Source organism: Elephantulus edwardii, unplaced genomic scaffold (genome assembly GCF_000299155.1).
Source record: "Elephantulus edwardii isolate Elephantulus edwardi_28Jun2011 unplaced genomic scaffold, EleEdw1.0 scaffold00041, whole genome shotgun sequence".
Lineage (NCBI taxonomy): Eukaryota > Metazoa > Chordata > Mammalia > Macroscelidea > Macroscelididae > Elephantulus > Elephantulus edwardii.
The window spans coordinates 4564260-4576196 of NW_006399791.1; the positions used below are offsets into that span (position 1 = coordinate 4564260).

The window sequence follows — 11937 nt, forward strand, 5'->3', positions numbered from 1 at the left end:
CAGGATATGGCTAGTGAGTGGAGTGTGTCTCTGCAGCAGCCCTGATGAGACGCCTTTGAGGTTCGTCCCGTCGGGCTAGGACTGGACCCAAGCAGCTGAGTGAAGGCTCAGCTCCGGGAGCGCAGGTCTTGCACATTTCCCAGTGCGTTGGATAGGCGGCCCTGTTCCCTTGCAGTCTCTACCAGGCGGCCTCCCGCGCGCCCCCGGCTCCCCCGCCCGGTGGCCGCGCGCCTGCCGCCGAGGACCCGAGGACGCGCCTGCCGCCGCGCACCGAGCGGCTCCGGCGGGGAGAGGCAGGGAGGGGCTAGGAGCGAAGGCCGGGCGCGCGGCCTCCGGAAGCGCCTTTCCCGGAAGGTAGGGAGGCGGCGCCGGCCTCCGGGGGCGGCCTCGGCGATGGCCCCTCATCGGCACGGGCGCTGTCTTTAGCCGGGGAGCCGCAGCGGGAGAGGATGGCCTCGCCCGGGTCGGCCTTGCCGGGAGAGCAGGCCCCGGGAGCTGAGGAGGAGCAGGGCCCCTCAGGGTCGCCAGCGTCCCTATTAGGGCCCCTGCTCCCCCTACAGCGGGAGCCGCTGTACAACTGGCAGGCGACCAAGGAGTCCCTGAAGGAGCGCTTCGCCTTCCTCTTCAACTCAGAACTGCTGAGCGATGTGCGATTCGTGCTGGGCAAGGGCCGCGGGCCCGCCGCCGCCGGGGGCCCGCAGCGCATCCCCGCCCACCGTTTCGTGCTGGCGGCGGGCAGCGCTGTGTTCGACGCCATGTTCAACGGCGGCATGGCCACCACGTCGGCGGAGATCGAGCTGCCGGACGTGGAGCCCGCCGCCTTCCTGGCGCTGCTGAGGTGAGCGGGGCGCCGGGCGGAGCGGGCGGCGTGCCGGTGACCTTGGGCCGGGCGCGCTCTCCCTGCTCCGGGCCTCGAGCTAGTGATGCTCGGGAAGGTCCAGGTCGCAATCTGTAAACCCGAGCGACTACTCCTTGCATTCACATAAGCCTAGATGGCTCTGTCCACCTCGCGAGCATTTTGCTGTTAAAAGGTGCTTGCTTTCACATTCCAGGAGTGGATTGCTGCCCCGGCTGCAGAATGGGTCAGGTTGCCCTGGTGTCCATCAAATCTGGGAGAAGGCAACCTTTGCAGTTTTGGGGTGTTATTAGAAGGGGAGGAGTTGCTGAAAAGCCTTGCAGGATGGTTGTTGGTTTGGGGGTTTTTCCGGCCTTGTTTTCAGTCTCCCGATGCATTCTTTTAGTGCATTTATTGTTCCTACTCCTAGGAAAGTGAGTACCAAAGCTAGTAATGCGTCTGAACCTGCTGTGTGATCCTGAAGTCAAGCTCCCCATTTGCGTAAAAACGAACGCCAGCGTTGGTGTTGGAGTTCTTTTTTTTTTTTTTTTTTTTTAAATTATTGGAGGGTAGTTGCTGGACTTCGGATGCATTTATTTTGTTCTTGTTGTTAGTTGCTGTGGAAGCGATTTTTATAACAGAACTGAACGTTGCCCGGTCAAGGGAGCTGTTGGCTTGGCATTGCTAGCCTTTACTAGCAACAGTTGTTGATACTGATTTTCCCAGTTTTGCAAGTAAAACTGAGGCCCGGCAAGGTCAAGTAACTTGCCTGAGATCACTGAACCAACACATCCTCCTTTTCATTGCAGACCGTGTGCTTTTTGGGTTTGGGGTGTGTTTTTCTTTTCATGACAATAAAGGTGTTTTGAGGGGAAATGGACAGTCTCCTTCCATGCAATTTACTGCTTTTGGAAAACCCACAGGCAGAGTCAGCTGTGAGTCAGTTCTGACTGGAAGGCACATAACAAGAAGCATGTTCTGTAGGGAGCTCGGGTGACCTGGTAGTAAGAAACTGAGCTGCAATCCCAAAGACATGGGGTCTGCATCCATCAGCTGCTCTGCTGGAGAAGGATTGGTAACCTCCCTCTCCTGTGTGATTCACAGCCTCTGGTTCCAGCTCCAAGGCACATAAGAACCACCTTTGGAAAATTCAAGAAGAGAGGAAGACCCTCAGTGAAGTGGATTGACACAGAGTGGGCATGAGCACAGCAGAGATGGTGAGGGTAGGGCAAGATTCTGATGAATAGGGCCACTTAGTAGTCAACATGAAAGCACATAACAAGAGTGTATTTAGGGAGCTCTCTGGTGGCTAGTCCATAGTGAGCTGCACTTCTAACCCAAAACCCACGTCTGGTGGTTTGAATCCACAAAAGATGAGTTTACATCTTTTTTCAGACAGCATCAGAAACTTAGTGGAAGGTCAGCTGACTCGGTATCAACTGGACAGCGATAAGAGTATGTTTTTAAGCTGCCGGAGTAGATTGTGTCAACATTAAAGTAGCAGAGTCTTGGGTGTGCTGACACATAAACAGGCAGGTCTGTGGAACAGAGTAACTTGTCCACAGAGGTTCACAACTCATTCACACATCCCCAGGTTCCCTGAGTAAATAAATGACAGGATAGGTCATGTAAGAAAAGAAAAAAGGACTGCTAGTAAGCAAAGGGAATGTTTAATCTCATTGTTGTGTGCATTCAAGTCAGAACTGACTCACAGCACACCCTCCATCAGAGTTTTCTGAGGCAGCAAATCCCACAGGAGAAAATGACCCAACCCCCTATGGAGCGGCAGATTGATACAAACTGTGTACCTTTGGGATTAACCTTATTAGTCATTTTAAAAATGTACTGGGTTTTCCTTGCTGTTAACACAAATTAAGATAACATTTAAAAATATTAAGTGATGGTATTGATATTAAAAGTGATACTAACATTTTAGTGGTGGTTTGGGGTTTTTTTTGGTTTTTTTTAGTTTTTTTTGTGTGTGTTTGTACCATGAAATCAGATCTGACTGGTACAGGAGGAGATTGCCCCTCCTTCTCCAGCAGAGCATCTTGTGGATTTGATCCACGCATCTTCTGGATTGCAGCGCAGCTTCTTGCCACTAGGCCACCAGAGCTCCCTCTAACATTTTAATTTTTGAAGAGAATATATGATGCTGTGGTTTTATGGCAGAGGTGGCAGGAAAATGCTTTGGAAAACAGTTTGGAGCTGTGTGTTCACTCCCACCCAGCTCTCTGTACCTTACACTTAGAAAATACTCCTGCTCTTGAAAAACTAATGGCAGATCTGTTGTTCATAGGGTTGCTGTGAGTCATATTCAAGTTGATGGTACCTAAGAACAACAGCAACTGGGAAAATGGGTCATTTGGAAATATTTACAGCTGCTTGACACTAATAAGGAAGTATTCAGCTGTAGGGAAATAAAGAAGGTGTGACAGTAGACTTAATAGAATGTAATGCAGCTACTAAATATCCTAACAAAAACTAGGTTGTAATAACGTGGGAAATATATTACATAAATGAGGTTTGAAATTCTGGACTATGAATACAATTGTGAAAAGAAAGGATCCAACACTGTATCCTAGAGACAGATAGACTACCAAAACGCTAGCCAAAGTCAGGGTAGTGGAAGGATGAAAGAGAGAGTGCCTTTTTTCCTTTTGGTTCCTTTTTCTTTTTTAATTTGTTCAGTTACGTCTATAAAGGGGAAAAGAATCCTCAAAAGCTAAGATCTGTATCATTTTGGTTTCTGATTTGACTACCCTGAGGACGTATACTGCACTGCCAATCTAAAATGTAGGCAGTTTGACTCCAGCAGCTGCTCCTTCTGAGGTATTGATAGCCTCTGAAAACGGACCGGAGGTTCAATTCTAACAACAAAGTCCTTCAGGGATTGCACTGTAAACCATAGTCCAGGCAACACCAGAGATTGGAATCCACTGGAGGCTCAGAGGGAGGGATAGAGAGGGGAGGAAGATAGATAATCTCCTGTTTGATTTACAGCCTCAGATCACTGGAGGGTCAGTTATGAGTTGACTTCTACCAAACAGCAGTGAGAGGCTTTTTATGAGGTGTGGTGATAACTCAGATTTTTTAGATTGGAGGTATTTTTTTTTATTTATGGTGAGAAAAATTTGTATTTAGAATTAGCCAGCTGGACTCAGTTTAAGATGATCCCAATTTTTTGGCAACATCCAGAGCATCATAGTCAGGAGCAAGTCAAACATAGGCCACCTTCTCTCCATCAGGCCTAATCAAAGTGTTGACCTGAGCCACATCAATGTCAACAGAGCTTCTTTACAGCTTGTTTAATTTGGTGCTTGTTGGCCTTGACATCCACAATGAACACAAGTGTGTTGTTATCTTCTTCATAGCTGACGCAGTGGTCAGGGGAAACTTGATGATGGCATAGTGGTCAAGTTTGTTTCTCCTGGGGGTGTTCTTCTTGGGGTATTTGGGCTGCCTTCAGAGTCTCAGTGTCTTAGGCCTCTGGAAGGTGGGTGATGTGCAGATATTCTTTTTTTTTTTTTTTGTCTGTGGATGCCCTTCAGAACTGCCTTCTTGGCCTTTAATGCCTTTGCTTTGACTTCAGTTTTGGGAGAGGCAGGGGCTTCCTTCTTCACTTTCAGCGCTATCTTCATTGGAAGTATTTTCAAAATGAACTGTGGGTGACCTACATAGTATCATATTTGGATGTGGGACTTTTAGAGTCTCTTTAGTATTCCGCATAAGATAATTTATACCAGGAGAAGTTTGAGAATCACTAATCTAAAAAAAAAATATTGTTGGGTAGCCTTTTCCTCTGGGAAAGAATTATGTAGATAGCCAGGATATGAGAGAGAGAGTGAGATCGTGCAATTGGGGGAGGGGAAGGGAGAGAGAGAGAATAAATTGCTCATGTCATATATTCACTAAAGCTCTTAACCAAGTGCTTATCAGTAGAAAATAAATGAATTAATCTTAGAATCCTTGAAACAGCACAGTGCATGCACTTTGATTTCTCATATAGTCATGGTATTTGTCCTTCAAGTTCAGGCATTGTTTGTGTTCTAAAAGTGATACCTGGACTATTTTTAACCTTACGGGTTTCTGGCTGTGAGTTGTAGATATTGTACTTTCCCTAATATAATTTGGAAAAAAAACAAAATATCAATGTGTAATAGTTTGTACTTGCTGAGTTGGTAAAGCAGGTTAGCTTGAGTGTACTTTTATTATACAACTTTAATTCGTTGATGGTGCTTGAAAGGCCTTTGAACTTTAATGAGAAGCTCTTTAAGAAACTACTCATTTTGATCAGTCTGCCCTGGAATGATATTTTTCAGGTGTTATTTTGACAGATATTTTTCCCTGGAACCAGTTACTGTTTGAGATGTTGGGGATACAACAGAGAACAGAAGTCCCTGCTCTCATGAAATGTATTATCTGCCTACAGAGAAGAAACAGAAATTGAATGTAAAGTCAGGAAAAGGGTCTGGGTGATGCAGTTAAGTGCTTAAGTACTGAGAGGATTGAACCCACTAGCTTCTCTGGGGGAGAGATTTCTCCCAGGAGAAGGAGAAATCTTTGCTGCTCCCATAAAGGTTTGCTCTCTTGTTCTGCTCTATCTCACGATGTCACTATGAGGGGAAATTGATTCGGCAGCAACTGGTTTAGTGTTGGTCTTGGGTCAAGTACTGCTGAGTTTTTTGAAGAAAGTGACCAAGCCAGGTAGGTAGGATCATTCTAAGCAAGTAAAAGCATGAACCTAAGGCACTGTTTTCTGTGGGGGTGACTGCAGGAACAGATGAGTGTGATTTGAGCAGAGTGAGCAAAAGAAAGGGGAAGATGAGGCCAGGGAGATGGGCCAGGCAAGATCAGGCAGGGCATGAGAGTGCATGGAAGGACTTTGTGTTTCCTCCCATGTGTGATGAGAAATTTTTGGAGAGTTTTAGAACAGCAGAGTGAAATCATTGGATTTACATTTTAAAATACTACTCTGGCAGTTGCTTGGACATTAGGCTGTCTGGGGAGTACACTAGGCAACAGAGAATGAAATTAAGCTTTTTTTGCAATAGTTTAAGAAAGAGATGATTGAGTGTCAGAGTGTTAACAATGCTCATGAGGAGATGAAGTCACATTTTTATTTATATTGAAGGTAGAACAAAGAAGACTTGAGGATAATCAAAGTAGGAATGTGTAATGGAAAAATACATGAATCTGGAGTTTAGGAAAGGGCTTCTCACAGAATATAAATTTGAAAGATGAGGGGGAATGTTATTTAAAGGCATGAGAGCAAATGAGATTGTCTAGGAAGTGAATGGAGATAAAAGAGACCAGGGCGAGTCCTAGGATCCTCCTGCATTTAAAGATAGAAGCAAGGGAGCATATGGCGGACGAGACCATGAAGGCGCTGTCTGTAGAGGTAGAAAGGAGAAGCAGTGTCCTGGATGTCAGGTTGGAATAGTGAATTTCAAGAAACAGACACCACGTACAAAGGGAAGAAAGAAGCTGGTTTGAAGCTTTGGTAAATGATGCTGTGAATTGGGCAAAGGGAGTCATTGGATTGTTTATATATTGGTTTTGCCGATACGGAGGCATTTGGTAACCCTTCTGACTGATTTCAGTGAACTCACTGAAGGATGAGAAGAAAATCTCAAATGAGGAATTCGAGACAGCCAGTGGAAACTATCCTGTTAAGGAGTTTTCCTTGGAACGGGGAACAAATGGAGAGGTGGCTAAAAGCAAATAAGGAGAAACTATTCCTCAAGACCCAGTCTTCACCTTTTTTCCTTTCTCCCATAAATAAGCCCACACAGCCTCTCTTACTCCTCCATCTCTTATCACCAGGCCTCTACTCAGCTCTGGATCCCAGCTTTCAAATGGGCACTCCTAGTACCCACCCACATTCATATAATGACTCATACAGATGAACATGTCAGTAATAAAAATATCTAACATTTAATGAGTGCTTACTGTGTGCATTTATTGTTCCCAAGCATCTTGTGTGATTACACCTAAACTTCAGGACCAATCTTTTGAGAAAACAATATTATTATTATTATCATTATCTCCTATATTAGCTTTTGCCGCAAAAATGCTAAAGCAAAGCACCCCAGAACCCTACAGCTTATAAAACAGTGATTTATTCTGTATGAGTCTGCATCAGCCAAAGATGGACTCAGTTGGGTTTGACCTAAGCTTTAGTTTACTAATAGCATGTTTCACCTCCTTTTAAACCTTTGGCTGAGCTTTTCCTTTAGATTTTGGGGTGTTCTCCCACCACAACCCCCTGCATGCCTCAACTGGATGACGGCTATAGCGAGATAGCCTTTAGATTTGTTTCTTCATTTTTCACACTGTCAACAGAGTTCTCTCTCTAATATTCGGATCCTGCCATATGAGTCTTGTGACTCTTGTAATACTTTCTTTTTGTCGCTACACTCAAGTTAAACACTTGAGCTGTCACGTGAAGCTTTTATCATTTGATCTCTATTTCTTCCTTTTTCTCTCTCAACTACTCTGTATCCCAATCCCATTTATTCATGGCTGTTTCTTTTGTTTTAACTGCCTGCTTTGTGAGACCTCACCTTTGTACTTCTTACTCCTTTTTTTTTTTGAGGATTTTATTTTCTTTTCTTCCATGTTCCCATTTCTCGGCTCGTTTTCTCACAGACTCTTACCCCTCCCTGTCCGAACTTCCCCCAACGTTGCTTTGTACTTCTTACTCTTAATACCTGGTGGATATCCACACTTACTAACTCCACTTCAGATATGGCCCGGCTTCACCTCTGCTTTTAGCATCATTCGTTCCACCTCGAGACAGCATGGAAAGCTGCTTCAGCTAACCTCTCAAGCATGTTTTGTTCATCTTTTGCAGTATAACACACCACCCTAATACCTCCCACAGATATATCAGTTGCCAGAACTAGCTGGGTGATTCTTTTCTTTTTTTTTTTTTAATTTAAATGTATTATTAATTTCAGTAAAAATTTACAGAGACTTTGGATTTCCATTAATTCATTGTTGCACTTTTTTCCCCTCCCAACCCTCCTCTCTAGTACACTACACTCTTGGAAAAGTAAAAGAAAAATTCTTTCATTGTTTTACAAACCCTCCCCCAGGTCCACTCCACCGTGTAGCCTTTGCTCTAGACTCCTGTCATGACAAACATACCTAATCACATATCCCTTTTAAACAGTTTTCTCCCTCATCTGTTTCAGTGCAGTACACATCGTTGAACCCATCTTTCTCAGTCTCTCCCCAACCCCGATGTCAGTCTATTTTACAGCAGTGGCACAATGCAGTATTTGTCCTTTTGTGACTGAGCTACTTCACTCAGCATAATGTCCTCCAGAGTCATAGCTGGGTGATTCTTAAGATTTCTCCTCTAATTGGAGTTAGATAATGATTGGGCTGGAGTCATCCAGAGATTTGAGAAAGGGAGGACTGAGCCACTTTACTTCTCTACAGATACCTTTTCCAACTGCTCAGCACCAGACAGAGAGCATAAAAAGAGTTGTTGCTAGGCTTCCTTAAGGTTTAGGGTTGTTTAGCCTGGGTTCTCTCAAAAGCAAGAGTAATGAATTTATGTAAGTTGTATCTCCCCCACCCCAATCATACTTGGATCCACAATCAACATCCTTGGTATTAGGAGTTAGGAAATTGCATGTATCAATTGTTAGATGTATCACGTTGGGAAAATATGCTGTCAGGGACCTCTCCAAAGTGCTGAAGACCAATGTCATTTTAAAGACTCAAGTGCTCCTGATCCAAACCATGGTCTTTTCAGTTACTTGCTATGTATCTGAAAGTTGGACAGTGCATAAGAATAACACAAGAATAGATGCTTTTGAGTCGTAGTATCAGAAAAGACTACTCAAGGTCCCATGGACTGCGAAAAGAACAAATTAGTATGTCTTGGAGAAGGGGTAACTGGATGCTCCTTAGAAGCATGGGTAGTGAAACTTATCTCACATACTTTGGGCATGTTGTTAGGAAGGGCCAGTCCTTGGAAAAAGACATTCTACTTGGAAAGATGCAGTGTCAACAAGGAAGGGGAAGACTCTCAATGAGATGGATTGCCAGTACCATGGGCAGAAGTTTAGCGGAAATGATGAGGATGGCACAGGATAGGACAGGGTCCAGGCCCATTGTTACTAGGTTCAATGTGAGCCGAGTTTTAGCATCTAACATCACCACACACACACACAGAGGCAGGAGGAAATAGTAGTTGTTGTTGATTGCCTTCGTGTCGAGCATGACTTGTAGCGACCCAGTGAACAAAAGGCCTGAAGCCCCTCTACAACTATCAACATTTATCATAGTTTGTAGAGTTTCCGGAGGCATGTTGTTTAGAAGTGGATGGCAAAGAAAAGGCTCACACAGTTGTAAGTTGTGGTAAGTCCCAAGTCCCTGGGTTATACATCAGTCTGTAAGCTTCTGACTCATAGGTACAGAAACTGATGAACCTAAGATTGGAAGGTCAGACAGCAGGCTGCGGGCTTATACACTGAGAAGGCAAAAGACTAGCAAGATCAGACAGTACGGCAGACCTCTGACTCAAGTTTCAGAAACCAGAGGACAGAAGATGACAAGCCATAGATAGGATCCAGAGTGAACAAAATGCCAGAGAGTTTGGGGAGAATGTCCATATAACATGCAGGCCACACTCCTGAGGAAACTCCCTTTCACTAGATGGGCATCTGATATTAGGTCTCATCAATGGAAGTGGTTCAGTTAGGTCACATCTCGCCATGTACGTGATTATAGTGTTACCTAATGACCAGACCTCTGAGAATCATGGCCCAGCCAGCCATAACTCACAGGGATCATCTTTAGAAAATGACTGTCAGACTGTCTTATGTGTACTTTCTATTATTTTGGTGATACTGCTTTTGTTAGGAACGCTAGTGACCTAGTAAGGAGCTTTGCTGCCAAGCCAAAGGTATACAGTTCTAATCTACCATTGGCTCCACAGGAGAAAGATGGGGGGTCAACTCCTGTGTGATTTTCTGCACCTGAAAACCCACTGGAGAGTCAGTTATTAGTCAGTTCCAACTTGATGGCACACAACAGCAACAACTTTTGTTAAAAAGACTTTAAATTTTTTAGAACAGATTTAGATTTACAGGAAAAGTGAGATGATAGTACAGAGGAGTCCCATTTTCTACTGTTAACATCTTGCATTCCTATGGTTGAACACCAGTGAGCAAAGACCAAATGAGCTGTGGGAGGATATCAGGAATATCATGCATGAAGAGTGTAAAAGGTCATTACAAAGGCAGAGGAGGAAGAGAAGACCAAGATGGATGACAGATGAGACTGAATACTGCACCAGGTTGCCGAGAAGCCAAAGCAGAGGAATCAAGAAATTAAGGAGCTAAGCAGAAGATGTCAAAGGGCAGCTCGGGAAGACAAAGTAAAGTATTGCGATGAAATGTGCAAATAGCTAGAGTCAGAAAATCAAAAGGGGGGAACTCAGCATTTCTTAAGCTGAAGGAATTTAAAAACAAATTCAAGCCACAGTTGCAATACTTAAGGATGCTTTGGGAAGAATATTAAATGATCCAAGAAGCATTAAAAGAAGATGGAAGGAGTATACAGAGTCACTACAAGAAGGAATTGGCTGACACAGAAGAATTTTATGAAACAACGTATGAGCCAAGGTCCTGTGGTGATGAAGGAAGAAGTTAAGGTGCTCTGAAAGAATTGGCAAAAACAAGGCCCCAGGAATGGATGGCACACCAATTGACAAACAGAGCCTGCCCTGGATGTGCTCACTAAGTTATGCCAAGAAATCTGGACGACAACTACTTGGCCAGCTGACCAGAAGAGATCTGTATTTGTTCCCATTCCAAAGAAAGGTGACCCGACAGAGTGCAGAAATTATCAAACAGTATCATTAATATCACATGCAAGCAAAATTCTGCTGAAAATTATCCAAAAATGACTGGAGTAGCCCTTCAACAGAGAATTCCCTAAAGTGTAGGCTAGGTTTAGCAGAGGCCATGGTACTAGGGATATTATAGTTTATGTGAGATGGATCTTAGCTGAAAGCAGAGTATACTAGAGGAATGTCTATCTGTGTTTAATTGACTATGGAAAAGTGTTTGACTGTGTGGATCACAACAAACTGTGGCTGACTCTGAGAAGAATGAGAATCCCAGAACATTTGGTTGTGCTTATGCCCAACCTGTACTTAAACCAGGAGGCAGTCATCAGAACAGAGCAAGGAGACACTGCATGGTTCAAAATTGGGAGGGGTGTACACCAGGGATGTATTCTATCTCCATACTATTTTAATCTATATGCAGGATAGATCATCCGGTAGGCTGGGCTGTATGAGGAGGAATGTGGCATCAGGATTGGAGGAAGATTCATCAACAACCTGCATTATACAGATAACATAACCCTGATTGCTGAGACTGAGGAGGACTTGAAGCACTTGGTGCAGAACATCAAGGACTGCAGCCTTCCATATGGATTGAGGCTCAACATCAAGAAAACGAAGATTCTTATCATTGGGCCTATTGGCAACATCTTAATAGATGGTGAAGAGATTGAGATTGTTAACAGTTTTAGTTTGCTTGGCTCCACAATCAACACTCTTGGTACCAGCAGCCAGGATATCAAGGGACAAATTACATTGGGAAAGTCAAAGATCAAGTGCTGAAAAGCAATGATATCAGTATGGAGACTAAGGTGTGCCTGATCCAGGCCAAAGTCTTCATAGTTGCTTGCCATGCATCAGAAAGCTGGATAATGACTAGGAATGATAGAAGGAGAATGAATGCCTTTGAGCTGTGGTGCTGGAGAAGAATGTTGAATATACCATGGACTACCAGCTACTCAACTGTGCACAACAGTGCTACTTTTTGTTAGACTTAATGAGCTGGCACTGAGAAATTATTTATTAAATTTTGTTGTTTATTAATATTTGCCTAGTTTTTATTTAGTATGACATTACTGTTTAGGCCATTTTATTGTTGTTGTTGTTGTTGTTGTTATGTGCCGTCGAGTTGCCTGCGACTCATAGCGACCCTGTGTACAACAGCCCTAAACTCCGCTCTGTCCTGTGCCAATCGCACTGTCTCTGACACTCCCATCCCAATTATACCAGTCAC

General features: G+C 44.1%; 1 protein-coding gene across 1 annotated transcript in view; it reads left to right on the forward strand.

Moving 5' to 3' along the window:
- The first annotated feature begins 449 nt into the window (after positions 1-449).
- The window catches only part of BTBD1 (BTB (POZ) domain containing 1), a 58088-nt gene continuing 46600 nt past the window's right edge, over positions 450-11937 (forward strand). The window contains exon 1 of the mRNA XM_006885129.1: positions 450-838. Coding sequence (XP_006885191.1) covers positions 450-838 — 389 coding nt within the window. The remainder of the gene's footprint in view (positions 839-11937) is intronic.